Genomic DNA, 17,029 nt, shown 5'->3' on the forward strand with positions numbered 1-17,029 from the left:
GCTAAAACCTTACCCTAGCATGAAGAGCCGTTGTTAAAAATGTGGCGCCTTTACTTGATCACATTTTGCACCCGTGGGAACAGTTATGTGAGGATATAGTGACATATAAACGAGGTTGCAGAGGATCATAAACGTTGCTCTGTCATGCCGATATACCTACAATTCCAGATTTGTCAATGCATTTCCCTTGGAACAGTGGCATTCCGTGGTTTTGATATTGGCGGGCAAGTGAGCAGCAAATAACTTGAGCTATCACAAGGCAGAACCCTCAGTGATGGAATTTCGCAGCTAGATCCGGTACTTCGTACAGGATAGCTCGCTCTCCCCTTGTTGGCTATCTATATACCCCACCAGGTGGTGTTTTTTAGGGGGTAAGTTAATCGCTATCAGAACAGACCGACAGCCTTCGTTCTATATTTACGGTATTACTGATAAGCAAAATGATTCAATTGAAACTGCGAGATATAAACGATAGACAGCAGCCAAGATATCACCGGTGAACCAGCACCAAAGACCAGTTTTTTCCAGTTTTCCTTCAGACCTAAAGAGTGCAATATAGACAGCTTGATAACAGCAGCGCTGACTTTAGATTGCAGTGACATCCACCCAGAAGCGGGTGTCATCAGAGAGATACTGCTCATTGCTGTCGATCTGTTGCTGAATCCACTCGATGGCGGATTGATATGCTGATTTACGGTTACTATGTGTCATCCAACAGTACTTTGAAAATAAACTTACTGGCAATGTCATCGGTGTTGGGGTTGTCCAGGCCACTGGCCCCATTGCGGTGGCCTGCGCACCAGGTGGTGTATCCGTAGTGTTCCTCGCTCTCATGGCGAGCAGTGATATCAGCTGCGAGGTCCGAGCTGTTCTCCTTGTTATCTCTTGTCCGTGTAGTAGAAGGTCCAGTCCGGTCTACTTACTTCAAGACGGCACCCTGGTCTACATCAGCCACAGCTAAACCTTCGAACTGGCTAGTTGAGGTACGGAGCATCATCCAATTCTGCTTGAAGATGCCGAAGTTGGTTGCGTCTCCGGTCTTTCCGTCCCCTGCATCCTTGTTAGTGAGCTGTCGCTAGAAGTTTGTGATTTGTGAACAGGGTACCAACCATAGGTGTAGTCAGTAGTCATGCCATCACTGCGGAAGTCAGCTTGAGCCCTAGAATAAAAGAAAACACATTCGGTAAACTGACGTCTCCAGCATGGCAATGGAAAGATCCTGAGAGGTGCCGCCGGCGGCCGTGATCTCCTGTTTGCGAGCTCCCAGGCCACTGACAGTATAGTTGCCACGATCATCGCCCTCTCGACGCTGCATTGATGGTCCGTGAGGAACCGCAAGAGCGAGAGGAAGGAATGCAAAAAGGAACTTCATGTTGAACTTGTCCGAGAATTCGCTTTTGTGTCTGATGTCTTATCACTGTTCGTGGTCTGATGGATGTTGGAGGAGTGATGTCTTGGAAGGGAATTTGTTCCAGCCCTTTATACCTTTCGTAGACTCCCATGAGACAGGCATCGGATAGGGGACTGCCATTCTGAAACGAGGATTGAGTCGATCGCCTGATTATACGACTGTTGTGTGTCGTCGTGTGGTCTCCGATCTTGCCTCATTCACACCGGATGGAGGTCGAAGTCAAATTGAGAGCCGGCGTCAAAGTGTTCCACTTCGAGACAAGACTGGATTGTGAAACACGACTCCAGTGCGTAGCGTACTGATTCGGTCCGAAGGAGGTCGATCCCCCCTGCCATTTTATATAAGAGCCGAACCTCTTCCGAGTGGCCTAAACTAAACAGTATGCCACTACTCCGGGCATCCGCCTGTCCATGACCCAATTAGGCAATCTCGCTGATTGACATTCGCGGAGTGCCGTGTCATTTCGGGCCCGGGGAAAACAATGCTTGCGGAGCCCAAAACAGTAATGTTCGTGCAACAGTACCTCGTTGAGAGTTCCTATATCTCTTGTATCCGAGCTCCAGTATCACCCCTGCATATCCCATGTCTGTGCGTTATTTTACGGTTACTACGAAACCTGAGCAAAAGTTCAACACACCAATTTATCTTTAACTTCACCAAAAGATGAAGATATTCCAAGAGAGCCTGAGTAAGGGATGGGAGTTTAAAGACCGTGATGACAGCACGCAGAACCCATGGATGAGTGTGCCTGCAGTCCCTTCTGTGGTGCAGCGGGATCTCATTGCAAATAAGAAGTGCGTTCCTAACCGACACCTTGATGTTAACAAATTTGCTGACCTTGCTCAGGCTAGAAGACCCTTACGTAGGGTTCAACGAACTTAAGGCCCGCTGGGTAAACGAAAAGACATGGGTATACCGACGTGTACTTCCCCAGCTAGAGGTCCCCACTGGCACAGCAGTTGCCCTGGTGTTTGACGGCCTGGACACGTTTGCCACGGTCAGGCTTGACGGCAAGGCCATCCTTGAGAGCACCAACATGTTCCTGGGTCACCGCGTGGACATCACCGAGGCTGTGAGGGCTTCAACTGAGCAACGACACGTGCTAGAGATTGAATTTGACTGTGCCCAACTCAAAGCGCGCGACCTACGCAGTAAGGACCCTGTGCACAAATGGGAGGGGTTTAATGGCGACTTGGCACGCCTCGCCGTGCGCAAGGCGCAGTACCACTGGGGTTGGGACTGGGGCCCAGTCATCATGACGGCGGGAATCTGGCGTGATGCCCGCCTAGAGGTGTACTCTGCTCGCATAGAAGATCTGTGGCCGCAGACACAGCTGTCTTCAGATCACAGTACAGCGACGGTCACGGCGGCCGCTGACATCGAGGTAGTCGGCTCAGGAGCCTACACGGCTGTCTTCCGTCTCACACTGCGTGGGCAGGAGATTGAACGCCAGGATATCCCTGTGAATGGCAACGGTACTGCCCGGGCAACCTTTCAAGTCGCACAGCCGGAGCTGTGGTGGCCCAACGGATATGGTGCTCAGACTCTGTATGGGGTTTCGGTGTCGCTAGTCGGCGATGGCGTTGAGAATTACGACCAGGTTTCAAAGGAACTTGGTATTAGATCTGCGGAGGTTATCCAGCAACCCGATAAGCACGGCAAGTCATTCTATTTCCGAATCAACGGCGTGGATATCTTCTGCGGTGGTTCCTGCTGGATCCCAGCCGATGGTCTGCTTCCTGACATCAGCGCGGAGCGTTACTGGAAATGGGTCCAGTTGATGGCAGAAGGTGGACAGAAGATGGTTAGGTATGTGTCACTGCGCCTTAGTGTTTTCGTTGCCATTCTAACACTGGTCGTGACAGAGTCTGGGGAGGCGGAGTATATGAAGACGACGCGTTCTACAAGGCATGCGACCACCTGGGCGTCCTTGTTTGGCAAGACTTCATGTTCGGCTGTGGCAATTATCCTGCATGGCCCGAGCTGCGTGAATCGATACAGCAGGAGGCAGTCTATAACGTGCGGCGATTGCGACACCATCCGTCAATCGTGATATACGTTGGAAACAACGAAGATTACCAGGTCCAGGAGCAGGCGGGTCTGACTTACAATTACGAAGACAAAGACCCAGAGAGTTGGCTGAAGTCAGACTTCCCAGCGCGCTATATCTATGAGAAGCTGCTGCCGGAGGTCGTGGCCGAGATGTCACCGAGCACCTTCTACCATCCAGGGAGTCCTTGGGGAGATGGCAAAGTCACGGCAGATCCCACTGTAGGGGACATACATCAGTGGAACGGTTTGTCACCTCAAAGCATGGTAGCGAAGCGCAGGCAGACTTTTGACTAACAGTAATCCAGTATGGCACGGCACGCAGGAGAAGTACCAGATTTTCGACAGCCTGGGCGGACGCTTCAACAGCGAGTTTGGCATGGAGGCATTCCCTCACCTGGTGACCATCGAGTCATTCATTGAGCACGAGGCCGACAAACATCCTCAATCTCATGTGATGGACTTCCACAACAAGGCCGATGGCCATGAGCGGCGCCTGGCGACATATCTGGTGGAGAATCTGCGTACGGCGACGGATCTCGAGGTCAGTTCTCCGCCAAACTTGATGGGCTTTACCCCTTGCTGACATGAACTCCAGACCTATATATACTTGACACAGGTCGTACAGGCGGAGGCAATGATGTTCGGATATCGGGGCTGGCGGCAGCAATGGGGCGACGAGAGGCGTTGCGGCGGTGCCCTGCTATGGCAGATCAACGACTGCTGGCCGACCATCTCGTGGGCAATCGTCGACTATTATCTACGCCCAAAGCCAGCTTATTATGCCGTCAAACGGGTAATGAATTCTCTGGCAATCGGCGTCCGGCGCGAACACAACGACTGGAGCGTGGTGCACGCACAACCCAACAACCAAAGTCGATATGAACTGTGGATCGTCAGTGACAAGCAACAGGTAGTCCAGGGCGCTGTCGAATTGCGGTTCATATCGGTGGACTCTGGCAAGGACTTGCGTCCCCCGGTTGTTCGTGAGGATATCGCTATTGTTGCGAATGGCACAACCACCGTGATTGCGGACGGGCTGCTTGACCATCTGGCCGTGCCAGAGCCTCATGTTCTGGCGGCGCGTCTATGGGTAGACGACCGGGTCGTGGCCCGGGATGTTGACTGGCCGCAGCCGTTCAAATACTTGGACTTTGCTGACCGGGGTCTGGAGGTGACAGCAAAGGCTGGGGCAACGGACGAGGAGCAGATTCTTCAGATCAGCGCACGAAAGCCGGTGAAATGTCTCGTTTTCGAAGAGCGAGACGGTGTAAGGCTGAGCGACAATGCGATTGACCTCTATCCAGGCGACCAGCAGACGGTCACAGCGACAGGGCTCAGAGGCGATGCGTCGCCCTTGAAGTACCGTTATCTCGGTGACCACGTTTAGACAAGTGCCGTGACAAGTGCTGCAGATCTACGTGACGGTCAAGCTATACAGCTTCGCGACAGAGAATATGTGGTGGCACTGGGCTCTCCATGCTCACTGGCGCGTAGCTTCTTGCGAGTAGCGACCTCTTAAAGGAAGGCATAAAAGGGCCAGCATTAGCGTACATAGTTGTGTAGCCTTCAGACAATCGATTGAACAGTCCTCCAAATCTCACGCGTTCAAAGCGATATGAAACTCTATCAGGAGCTCCCTTCATGGTACGATCGGGATAACTCAGTCATGGCCAAATATAGAAGTACGGGTAAATTTTGGGACGCCGGGGAGGCGATCAGGGGTGTCTCCACGTAGTATGCCAGGCAGACAACTCCATTTGCAGGATCTCATCGTCTCGAAGTCAAAGGCCCACAGTGACACGTCTCCTCCAAGTCCGGCAACTCTGGCAATGGCATCCTTTCTGGGGTACGGCCAGATCTGCATGTGATTTTGCAAGAGCCGGCTCGGCGGAGACGAGGCGGAACGACGCCGTTTAGGGCCAGAATGCAGGCGGAGCAGGCGGACGTCTGCCTCTTTGGGACGCGCTCTGAAGCATCAAGCTGCGGACTTTCCCAGGGTCACCCAGGAGGGACCGGAACCGGGGCTCAGGGACAATGACAGTTTGACAGACTCCACAACCGTCTATCATGGTGCGGCCTCATGGCATGACAGTCGTGTCTGCTTTGGCCAAGGAGGTCCGCAGCGGGCGTCACCACGAATCAGCCCCCAAAATGGGCAGCCCTGAAACAGTCGCGTTGCTGCAGATTTATAAGTGTTTTAGTTGCCAACCTTGGGTGACCGACACAGAGCTTTACCAGCGACTATTTGCATTTCCCTCATGACAGAACACACGCATACCAGCCCAGCATCCGAGAAGGTCGCGATGGGCGACAGCAGCCACCAGGAAAACGCCGAGGGCGTGAGAATGGAGATGCTTCAGGAGTCTGTGGGCCTTGATATTGCGCGGCGGACCAGTCCCCCACAGCCGTGGAGCCCTCAGATGCGAAAGCTGTACGCGGCCGTGACTGTTGCATATCTTTGCTCCGCCCTAAACGGTACGAACCCAGCCAGCAATCGAAACAGGGGATTATCTAACAAGGACAGGCTTTGATGGCTCGCTCATGGGCTCTCTGCTGCCCATCCAGCAGTTCAGAGACACTTTCGGATCCGGCTTGGTCGGTTCGCAGGCGTCCCTGATCCAGGGCATGTACACCATTGGTGGCGTCAGCGCGCTGCCCTTTGTCGGCTTCGTGCTGGACACCTGGGGTCGCCGGATGGGAATGTTCGTTGGATCTCTGGCTGTTATTGTTGGAACGATTCTTGGAGGGACTGCCAACGAAATGGGCCAGCTCCTAGCCAGCCGGTTTTTCCTTGGTAAGTGCCTAGAGTGTTTTGAAATTCTTCAAGGTCACTGCTGAGTGTTCTACTGAAAACCTTAGGCTGGGGATACTCGATGGCAGCTTCAGCTGCACCCGCTTATGTGGTGGAGATGAGCCATCCTGCCTACCGCGACATCATGACCGGGTTGTACAACTGCCAATACTTTATCGGGGCTATCGCTGCCGCCGGTGCATGTCGCGCCTGTCTGAAGTACGAGTCCTCGCTCGCCTGGCGCATCCCGATCTGGTGTCAGTTAATCTCGTCCGGTTTCGTCGTTCTTCTCGTCTGGTTGATTCCAGAGTCTCCCCGTTGGCTATACAGCCACGGCCACCGCGAAAAGGCGTGGGATGTTATCACAAACTACCACGGGGAGGGATCTCGGGAAAATGCCTATGTCGTCCTACAGATCCGGGAGTACGAAGACGCAATCAGTCTTGAGGGCTCCGATAAACGTGCCTGGGATTTCAAGGCACTGGTCAACTCGAAGGCAGGTAGGTGGCGTCTGCTGTGCGTAGGCATCGCGTCCTTCCTCAGCCAGTGGTCGCAGGCTGGTGTCACCACATACTATATCGGAGGGCTCCTGGAGAGCGCCGGTATCACTGATACTACCAGAGTGTTGGACATCAATCTCGGAAACACCGTTCTTTCGGCCGGCGGTGCCTACCTAGGAAGCTTTTTTGGTCCCAAGATCCGCCGAAGGCCCATGATGATCGGTGCTTGTATTTCCTGTGGCGTACGTCCGTCGTGAAGACTCTCATAAGCTCCCCCATTATCTCCATATCCGCTAACATCTCGGACCCTAGATCTTCTTTGCAGGTCTCTCCGCAAGCACTGGGGTTTACTCAAGCTCTCAACAAACAGGAGCTGCAACGGGCTCCATAGTCATTATCTTCCTGATTGGCTTTTGCTACAGCTTTGGCTGGACACCCCTGCAAGCCATGTATTCGGTCGAGTGCCTGGCGTACGAGACTCGCGCCAAAGGTATGGCGGTGTACTCCGTCTTCACTAATATCGCTTTGCTTGTCAATCAGTTCGGTATTGGAAACGCCATGAGCGAAATAGGGTGGCACACATACATCCTTCTCGCCGGCTGGAATATGGTCCAAGCCGTGTTCATTTACTTCTTTGCCGTCGAAACAAACAAGCGGACTCTTGAAGAGCTCACCGAGGTCTTTGACGCGCCCAATCCCCGGAAGAAGAGCACAGAGCCGAAGGCGGTGCTAGTGTCTGGTAGAAATGAGGTCGTTGAAGTTAAAGATCAGGAGGCCATCTGATGGGGCGACATCTTTGATTTGGTTATAAGTCTATATATATAACAGATTGAAATACTTCATCTTCCGCGGCACTTTATCTTCTCGGTGGGTGTGTATTGCCACCAGCAGAAATAAATATCTAGCTAATCCAGATAGATGGGTAGCTAGATATTATTTTTAGTAACTAATTACGTATTGGTCTGGTTACTTCCTCTGATAAGTAACCAACTATTGCTTCTTGGCAGTCATTATTCGACAATACAGCTTAACTAAACAGTTCCACTGCTCCACTACGAGGATGCAGCTCTCCGTGGTTAGAAAAAAGGTCGCTCCACTACCCCTTCTGAGTATGACTCGTGGTTGGGCGTGGCTCCTCTGGCGTTGAGAGAATAAAGGCATGTTTAGTTAATGACGAATCAGGCCTTGCTGGATTGACGATGCCAAATCGAACGGCATCTTGACCATATGGAGCAAGCATGCCTCCAGAATATCTGGTTTCTGGACGACAGATTTCCCAAGATATCGCTGTCGATACAGCTCGAGGACGGTCGAAAACTCCGTATCATTCAATAGAGTGCCCATATCATGCGCTATTTGCTTGCACAAGTTACGCGCATCACCTGGAAGATAGTCCCCGCTTCGGGGTGACATGGCCTGCGTAAACCGGGGCAGAAACACCCGCGTCATCTGCGCCAAATAGTGTCGTTCCTCGCCGACGCAAATTCGAAGGTCGCTTCTTCCAAGCACCGCAACTCCCCTACATCGATAAATTAGCCCTATCGATAGACGAACATGGAAGAAGCTCCAGCATACACGTAGGAGTACGGTTCCTGGGAGATAGAGTGGAAGTCCATCTGCTCACTATCCACTCGTTAGTGAATTTTCCACCAAGACAACAATGCGATACTCACATAGGTACTTCCATTAAAACCAGGGATGGGACGCTGACGTTCTTCAGTAGCGCCTGAACAAGCTGACTAGTTTCGATATCCGCCAGGGACCGATCGCCCGAGTGTGCGAGGGAACCATCGAGAAAGGAGTACATCCGAGTCGGTGAATCATGGCTATGGCCGAAGACTCTAAACTGGGTGTTAGGGAATATTTGCTAAGCCAGTAAAGACACCATAGTGGATGTGTAGCTGCATACAGCTCACCATGTTGGGTGAAATTGAGAATACTGGCCTCAACTGTCACTTGCTTGGGAAAGATTGTTCGTTCGTGGCTACCATGAACAAAAAAATAGCGCAATAAGCCCTGGCCTCCAGAGGCGTACAGGATGCCACTCATACTTTAATAATAGGGTACAAATGAACAGTAGCGATAAACCTCATTAGATAACAATGATGCAGAACCACTCGGGTTGCTTGCATGTAAGAAGCCGATGAGCAGGAAGCATTTAATAGAGTATTGCTTGTTTTTCACGGGTGTTGACTGTTGATGGACGTAATATACCGATTACTCATCGCCCCATTCTCAAAGAGTGTCCGAGTTCCCGGGGCTAACAGCCACCGAACAACATATCAACTAGTCCCCAACCACACGAATATGAAGGTCTGCTTCATCGAATCTATCAGATATCCTACACCAATTACACGACGCACGAGATATAGAGGTAAGCTAACTAACCAAAATATGAAACCAAAGTGATATAAAGGATGACAGCGGACACTGACTAATAGACTGCGGCATACACTACCCGGACCCACCGGCGAAATCTTTTATAATACAGAACAGAATAGAGAAAGAATAGTCTATATATCGTATCCATATATCATTGATGACCATATTACGTACACAACCGAGTTACGGGAATCGTGGAGGCATGGGCGCTAGAGGCAAGGGAACAACTACTAAACGTTTAAATGTCTTCGGCCGCTGGGTTGAAGAGGGATAACGCCTCACTGCTTTGAGGATTGAGGTTCGGCAACTCCGGCCAAAGGTTGTTAGCATCCCAGCTCAAGTAGTCGACCACGTGCTGCGGCCAGAAATCATCAAAGAATGCAGCAGTAGCCCCATCACGGCTATTTGTGGGGTCCAAGGGAGGAAAGGGCTCTATTGAAGCATTGTTGCTATTGAGCACACCGGACGACTGATCGGGGCCGTGCAAGATGGCTTCGAAAAAGTGCGTTACGACGTGCAGGGAGGCTTCTGCTGTTCGACTGTAAGGTCGCATGCGGCCAAGTGTCAGTATAGCAGCCTCGACCAGCGCTTTGCAAGTGTCAAAGGACCCAGGGGAATCGTCGTCTGCGGGACTGGTGGACAGAAGTATCAGTGGGACCATGGCGGCCTGGAATAATAGCCAGACACCGTTCCAGCCGATTAGTTGGTTGAGCTCTGTTATTCCCGAGATATCTCGGATCAGTGCCTCGGCATTGTCGTGGCATTTCTCAATGGCGCCTCGCTCCTCCACTCGGACGGCGTTGAAAGGTACTCGGCGCATCGCAAAGTTTAGAAGAATAGGGCGATGAAGCAGGATACGCTGATTATAGAATCGCCATCGCATAACTGTACGAACGGCATAAACTGAGTGGGGGCAGGGTTGGTGATACTTGAGGATCGGTGGTAGATTCTCCCACCATTGTAACAACTGAGAGTCCAGATCACACATCTCTGTGGGCGTGAGGGTCGGGAGCGCTGCGAGAGACTCCTGGATCTTTGAGGAGATCTTTGCATATTGGATGTTTTCGGTCAGGGGAAGGATGCGGAGATAGCTTTCCTAGTACCAGGGGTAAGAGACATTAGACATCAGCGTTCATCGGATGCACGATAGAGTAGGCTGCGCACCTGGTCCAGAATACGAGGGCGGTTCACGGTAATGCTTGGGCCAAAGCAGTCCATGTTGGGCCGGCCGAGCGTCTCATGCCCCCAGGTTTCCAGGCAGGAAAGGGACCACCAGATACGGCGTCTGAGTTCCTGAGATACCAGACTCGTGGGCTCGACTGCAAAGTGGTTGGGGATACACGGCTCGCGCTGTAAACCCAGCGTTACTGCCATTCGCAGCGAAGCGCCCATCAGAGAGTATCCGAGATTTGGCTGGCTGATGTAGTGGCAATACCAGCCACCGATCAGCCCGAGGGCCTGGACGACCTCGAGGCTAGAACTGCCGAGGGAATACACGTTCAACCGGCTCATGGAGCGTTCAAAATACAGCCGGTGGGTCTGGTCCTCTGCGCCTGCAGCTGCAATGCTGCCTAATGATAGAACAATATTGAGTAATGCCAGCCATTGGTCGTCCTTGCGGCTGCCTGCCATCAAGGTGCCGCGAAAGACTGCTTCGTCCAAAAGAGGCGCGAATGGGTGGAAATTTAGAAAGTATGCATCCAGCATTTCCATTTCTGTCGGAGGACTCGCACGCTGCGAGTCGGATACTAACTGGGGAGCGTCGTTATCCTTGGACAACGTGCGGGTAAAATGAGTCTCAAATTCCGGATGGAGCCACGCAATCACTTTCAGAGCGGCCTGGATAGACGAGACCCCCAGGTAAGAAGTGGAATGTCGAGTCGTGAGCGACAGCGCGTTGACGTCGTCCGATATGGGCGCTGATGGGTCAGCGACCCGGACACTCTGGCTATGATCCGGCTGATCAACTTCACCGGGCATCGAATGCAGACCCTCCAAGTCGGGGCGTTTAATTGACAACGCCGAGGCGTGCGTCCCAATTGAGGCCGCAGTGGCGGGCGAACCTCGCTGCTGGGAAACTACCAGGTCCAGCATCTCCTCCCTGGAGAGATTGACAAGGGTCTCGGGGGCAGTATCGGGAAAGAGTCTCCCCAGGGCATCTTGATAGTGGGACGGTGCCACTGCCGGTTCCCTGTCAGAGTCAATCTATGTACAAGAGTTCTCCCGGCCAGGAATTGTCAATTATTTACCGTTGTGAAGCAGGCGAGGGGCGGTGGAGATAGTAGCACAGTTCCGGCTTCTTGTACCACTGGCACGCCTCACAGGGCTGCTTGCCGTCGCATTTCGTTTTGCGCCGGCGACACGAAGCGCAGGCGCGCGGGGCTATCCCCCGGCGGCCGATGCGGTCGCTTCGTCTTGGCTGCTTTGGGTTGCGCGGGCCCTGTTTGGGGTCCAGTCCGGGGTCCGATCTGGGGTCCTGGGCAGCCTCAAAGGTGACAAACATGGCAGGCGGCGGAGGGAGCGCATGGAGCCTCGCGTGGGTGGGAGGCGAGGGGCAGCACTTAAGTTTTGTGGTTGGAGTCCAAGCGTCGAACTGAGAGTCGGTCGATCGACAAACAAGGTTCGCGCTGTTTCACTCCATCCTGGTTGGCACCAGCGAGCCGTGTTGCTTTTGGTTATGATAGGCGGCCAGTCCCACGGGACACGTCAGGTACCGAGCAGACAGTCTGGGGCCATCGGGTTCTCCAGCTGACAGCCGGCGGTTACTCCGGAGGATGAGGCTTGTTTGGCGACCGCGTACTCGTAAAGGACAGACTGTAGATCACGTGATGGTCTAATCACCGCTGACTAAGTCCAACGCCGTCCAAACCAGACTTCGCGCTGCTGTCAGAATGTGGGCTCTATCCACAATTCTCCGCTCCTCGTTCCCACCCGCCCGAGATCGTCTACCCGGTATCGACAGGGACAGTTGCGTCTCCGGCAATATGGACCATTATCCCGATGCCAGCTCACGAAGCTCACGCAGCGGCTCCAGCTCCTCTCCCGCTGAAGCTCCCCCACATTCTGCTTTCAACTCACACATTCGCACCTCATGTGACTCGTGCAAGCGACTGAAGGTAGGGCCGATGTGGCCTGGCAGAAAGCTGTGGCTATGGGACACCGGCTCTGACTGATCTCTACAGATCAAATGCGAAAAGCAAGGCGACAACTGCGCCCATTGCCTCAATCGCGGGGTAACATGTGTAACGACATTGGTTGAGCGCAAGAAGAGGCAGCCGACAAGGTCTTGATGCACCCGATGGTCTGGCGGCAGAAACACTGAGATTTTTTAGGTCCACTTCCCTCCTCGACATTGAGAGCCGTATCAAGCGCATGGAATCGGTTATCTCCGCCTCTGGCTTGGACACTCAGAGCAACTCGGTTGCAGCGTCCTCGCCAGTGGCGTCCGAGTCCCCTCTCGCAAGTCCTACCAAGTTGATTGATCGATTGTCGACTCTTGTGATCAGTGGGGAAGGAAAGACTCGATTCTTTGGTAACTTTGTCGAATCCTCTGTCTTGGGGTCGTACACTGATAATCCCTTCTCTAGGTGGCGCATCCGGATTGACTCTCTTTTCACCACAGGGACTTGATTGGATCGCCGAAAAAACGGGCTCCGATGAATTATCACGATTTATACATACTCTCGCAACCGATGTGCATACCCCTCCCGAGAAGACCGCCACCGAACTCTACCGTCCGCTTTTCGCTTCTGAGAGAGAACCCTATCCACCTAAACATATCGCGGACCGCTACGTTGATTGTACGTGAATAAACCAGCCTTCTGATGTATAGTAGTAACACTAACATCTCCAGACTTCTTTGCGTCGTATAACAACCTTTCTCCATTGTACGATAAGGCGGCTTTCGAACGGAGCTACGAACTTCAGTACTCCGGACATCCGCCGAAGGGACTCGCTTGGTATGCTTCGCTGAATATTGTTCTCTGTCTTGGTTGTCTACTCCTACAGGTGCGCGACAAGAGCAACACGTCTGAAAATCCAGAGAGCAAAGTCTGGAGAAAGTACCTTCGCAATGCTAGTGGTTGTTTGCTCGATTTAATATTCGAAGAAGGTAGCCTAGAAGCGGTACAAGCTTTAGTCGGAATGGTAAGTTACCGCCACTCATTTAATTGTTACTTTGGAGTTATGCTGATGGCTGCTAGGCTGTTGTGCACCAAGTACATCTAGAACCGCAGGCCGTTCATATCCTAGTAGCAGCGGCCGGGCGTTTGTCTTACGGAATCGGTCTCCACCGGGACCTAAAAGACCGGGGCATTAGCGAAGCTGAAGTTATTCAAAGAAGAAATGTGTTTTGGGTTGTCTACACTATGGACAAGACCGTTGCTTTACGCCTAGGACACCCTTCTGTGATGAATGATGATGATATCGGTATTCATCTGCCGCTTCAGGAGCACCCATGTGAGGTACAGCCTGATGGGGCAACTACTAAGGTGGACATGTTTCGATATCGTGTTCAACTAGCAAGACTTGAGAGCCGCGTCTATTCAAAGCTATACTCAGCTCGAGGTCAAACTAGATCGCCTTTGGAACGACTGAGACTAGTTGGTGAACTGGACAAGACGCTCATAGAATGGAAACAAAAGCTACCCGTAGAGATCCAGCCAGAGCAGCCCATACATTGTCCCGCAGATTTGGTATTGCCGACCATTTTGATGCATTTTGCATATTTCAACTGTCTTACGATCATTCATCGCGTTTCCATACACCATGGCTCATGGACGAGCACCCATTATAGCCGACACGAAAATACCTTGCAAGATGACCGACACCTCAATCCCCGCGTGTATGCAAGTGAAGCAATTTGTCTAACAGCTGCAAGACAGTCTATCCAGCTTCTGAAGTCAGTCGACTTTGAAACTCGAGCGGTTGACAAAAGCAGTCTCTGGTTCGTTAATTCCTTTTCTTTATACTTATGAGAACAGAGAGTGGCGAGGCATTTCATTCCCCCGTTTAGTTTCCGTGCTGACTAGATAATAGGATGCTTCTCTACTACCCCCTTTCCAACCTTTTGACACTCTTCGCCAATACTCTTCAGAATCCCCAGGATCCGGAGGCCCGTTCAGATCTCAAGCTCATGGACATCGTTATTTCGTTACTTTCGGAGCCCGCTTTCCATGTCAACGTACCTACGGCTAACGCGGCTCGCCTATTCGTAGAGTTGGGCAATATTACGAGAAAACTAGTCAAAAAGACCAACTCCAATGCAACAAAGCCGGCTAAGCGTGCTCGAGATGAATATGACCATAAACAAGACAAATCTCAGCCATCAGCTCAAGGGCCTCACGTGCCTGAGACCTTAGCAGAGTTAGAGAACTCCGGACACCAAAGTGGTTCTATGGTAAGTACAAGTCCTTCAACATCTAAATCCCTACCTATTTGAACTGTTACTAGAGTACATCAATTGACACTTAATGTCCATTCAGCCACATATTGCAAGGGTCACAAACAATGGCGACAATTTAACAGCCTCGTCCCTCGATTCGCATTTCTTTGGAGACATCGTCCAGCAGCACATCAGCAATACATTGCATCCTTTCTACCCGTCTGATACAATCGAGGACGATCTATTTACCATGTCTAACACACCCATGTTTTCGGACAATGCAATGCCATATTTGGATGCTACTTCATTCACGCCATTAATGTCCGAATACTTCGAGTGGGATCTGGCCAACTTATGGAGTTCTGATCAGGGCCACTAATTTGCAATGAGGAAGGGCTATAATGACATCTTTGGTAGGAAATGACATGTGCGGGTGAGAGGCTGTTAAAAATTACCCAGCCAGCATAGAATACGGCGCCTTAGCACATCGGCGTTATAGGTACATCTATACTCACCGTGGTAGTGAAGATGTAACATTCAGCACAAAAACAAGATTTCCTCAGTATGGGAAGGAAGAAAAAGGATTGACCGTGGACTTTACGTCTTGATCAAGTCTAGCACTAAAACATCTCATATTGCCATCGCTTATGAATAAGTCAGAGAACAAGCTCCAGGAACATGAATAGGCTTCGCCAATCCCCGGCCATTGAAACAACACCGTTTAGAGTCTAATCCTCGGACTTCATACTCAGATACTTCTCGTCCATCTGGCCTAGGAGCTTCGGCACGTCCGTCTCACACTCTCGCCACTCCTTCGTTACCACATCCCGCACCGATGTCCGCCGCGGCATAAGCTTCACTTTGAACGGCGCCGGCGGCACGGTGAAGGTGTGGCGGAGATCAGCGTTCGGGTTGACGGGCTCACCGTCGACCTCCTTGAAATCAAATGCCCACAGCAGACGCGCCATTTGCATGTACATGCCGTCCTCGGCGATGCGTTTCCCGGCGCAGGTACGTCGTCCGTAGCCGAAGACAGGTGTGGGCAGGTCATGCCGGAGAGAGCCGTTCTTCACATCCCGGTTGGTGAACCAACGCTCGGGGATGAACTCCTCGACGTCGTCGCCAAAGTACTTGGTGTCCCGATTGATCCCCCACGCGTTAGGCATTATGAGGGCGTTGGCGGGGATGAGATACCCATTATAGATGTCGTCGCTCTCGACACGGTGGGGGATGGAGTCGGCCATGATGGGCCGCCAGCGCATGACCTCGCGCAGAAAGGCGTCGACATAGGTCAGCTTGGGGCGATCGATGAAGTTCGGGAGGCGGTTTGGGCCGACGACCTCGTCTAGCTGGGCCTGGACCTTGCGGACTGAGGTGCGCTGGGTGATGGCGGCGACGACAACCCACATGAGCTCACGGGGGGACGTCTCGACACCGCCGTAGACGTTGGACTCGAGATTGACCTCGACTTCACGCGGAGTCGAGCCATCCTTCATGCCGATGGCGTACGACTGCTTGGCCAGATTCCATCCGGGGCGTTCCAGGGCCGTGATCAGGTGTCCGTGGACCCAGGGCGCGGTGTAGTCGCGCACCTTGGCCGCGGCCTTGTAGTACGGGGAGAGAAACTTGGGAAGAGACTTCAGGACCGGAAAGAAGTTGAGCAGTGTCTGAGACACGGCGATGTCGTTGGAATCGTGGGAGCTCTTGATTATGGTGACGAGGTTGGGGTCCAGACGGTGAGGGGTGCGGAAGCCGTACGTCCCCCCGATGACGAAACTGGTCTGGACTCGCTCGATGTGCTTGAAGAGTAGGACGCTGCTAATTCCGACAGTGCGACAGTCCTTATCCACCAGGAGATCGTTCACGAGCTGGCAGGTCTCGAGCTCCATCAGGCCATGGAAACGATCCGCATATGTGGCGGTCATTCCGGACTCAAGCATCCGTCGATGCAGGCGGTATTCTGGGCCATACTGCCGCGTGAGGATCAGCTTACTGGTCCAGGGCGCCGACTCGTCCAGGAGCTCGATAAAGGGTAGCCGGGCCCGGCCGCTATAGTTGGCGAACCTCTTGACGATGAGATCGTGGGCGACATCGTGGGAGTTGATGATGATGAAGGTCAAATTGGCCACCTTCACCGATGACAGCGGCCCGTACTGCTGACCTAACTGGTACCAGTACTTATGCTTGTCCACCGCCGCTGCACGGAGGTGCCCGATGAGAGGCCACCCCTTTGGTCCAGGGGGGAGAGGAGGTTTATTTCGGGAGCGTAGCCTTGAGATCGCCAAGGCCACAATGATAAACAGGAGGGCCGTAGCGAACAGGTTCAGAGACATGTTGCGGAGGCTTTTGCACAAAGAGAATAGAGATATGGAGGAAGTGCAGACGTCTGCTAAAGCCATAGTTGGTATCACCCAGAACTTCAAGACGGCCACATGGGACCCGTGGAGTTATACGAATAACAGATAGGAGCTATATGGATGTGAGACTTCACGCCCGTCTGGTCCGGCACG

The 17,029-nt window shown here is 52.5% G+C and overlaps 7 protein-coding genes across 7 annotated transcripts; 3 read left to right on the forward strand and 4 right to left on the reverse strand.

The window, feature by feature from the left end:
• Positions 1-585: 585 nt before the first annotated feature.
• On the reverse strand, positions 586-1,372 carry APUU_21962A (glycoside hydrolase family 134 protein; the record flags this gene model as incomplete). Its single annotated transcript, XM_041700772.1, has 5 exons — positions 586-686; positions 739-866; positions 924-1,050; positions 1,110-1,138; positions 1,194-1,372. 5 exons carry the CDS (start codon positions 1,370-1,372, stop codon positions 586-588), a joined length of 564 nt encoding a protein of 187 aa, XP_041553724.1.
• Positions 1,373-2,074: 702 nt separating this feature from the next.
• Positions 2,075-4,850, forward strand: APUU_21963S (beta-mannosidase; the record flags this gene model as incomplete). The annotated part of the gene is made up of 5 exons (XM_041700773.1): positions 2,075-2,205; positions 2,258-3,220; positions 3,277-3,707; positions 3,769-4,004; positions 4,059-4,850. The coding sequence occupies 5 exons, from the start codon at positions 2,075-2,077 to the stop codon at positions 4,848-4,850; spliced, it is 2,553 nt and encodes an 850-aa protein (XP_041553725.1).
• Positions 4,851-5,721: 871 nt separating this feature from the next.
• On the forward strand, positions 5,722-7,537 carry APUU_21964S (uncharacterized protein; the record flags this gene model as incomplete). Its single annotated transcript, XM_041700775.1, has 4 exons — positions 5,722-5,938; positions 5,988-6,257; positions 6,323-6,996; positions 7,067-7,537. The coding sequence occupies 4 exons, from the start codon at positions 5,722-5,724 to the stop codon at positions 7,535-7,537; spliced, it is 1,632 nt and encodes a 543-aa protein (XP_041553726.1).
• A 384-nt stretch (positions 7,538-7,921) lies between these two features.
• On the reverse strand, positions 7,922-8,803 carry APUU_21965A (uncharacterized protein; the record flags this gene model as incomplete). Its single annotated transcript, XM_041700776.1, has 4 exons — positions 7,922-8,273; positions 8,330-8,377; positions 8,428-8,595; positions 8,664-8,803. The coding sequence occupies 4 exons, from the start codon at positions 8,801-8,803 to the stop codon at positions 7,922-7,924; spliced, it is 708 nt and encodes a 235-aa protein (XP_041553727.1).
• A 571-nt stretch (positions 8,804-9,374) lies between these two features.
• On the reverse strand, positions 9,375-11,639 carry APUU_21966A (uncharacterized protein; the record flags this gene model as incomplete). The annotated part of the gene is made up of 3 exons (XM_041700777.1): positions 9,375-10,232; positions 10,301-11,327; positions 11,386-11,639. 3 exons carry the CDS (start codon positions 11,637-11,639, stop codon positions 9,375-9,377), a joined length of 2,139 nt encoding a protein of 712 aa, XP_041553728.1.
• A 481-nt stretch (positions 11,640-12,120) lies between these two features.
• APUU_21967S (Zn(II)2Cys6 transcription factor) lies at positions 12,121-14,898 on the forward strand (the record flags this gene model as incomplete). The annotated part of the gene is made up of 8 exons (XM_041700778.1): positions 12,121-12,252; positions 12,319-12,419; positions 12,469-12,668; positions 12,724-12,936; positions 12,990-13,282; positions 13,339-14,081; positions 14,174-14,534; positions 14,620-14,898. The coding sequence occupies 8 exons, from the start codon at positions 12,121-12,123 to the stop codon at positions 14,896-14,898; spliced, it is 2,322 nt and encodes a 773-aa protein (XP_041553729.1).
• A 349-nt stretch (positions 14,899-15,247) lies between these two features.
• On the reverse strand, positions 15,248-16,918 carry APUU_21968A (cytochrome P450; the record flags this gene model as incomplete). The annotated part of the gene is made up of 1 exon (XM_041700779.1): positions 15,248-16,918. The coding sequence occupies one exon, from the start codon at positions 16,916-16,918 to the stop codon at positions 15,248-15,250; it is 1,671 nt and encodes a 556-aa protein (XP_041553730.1).
• Positions 16,919-17,029: the final 111 nt, after the last annotated feature.

Source organism: Aspergillus puulaauensis, chromosome 2 (assembly GCF_016861865.1).
Source record: "Aspergillus puulaauensis MK2 DNA, chromosome 2, nearly complete sequence".
NCBI lineage: Eukaryota > Fungi > Ascomycota > Eurotiomycetes > Eurotiales > Aspergillaceae > Aspergillus > Aspergillus puulaauensis.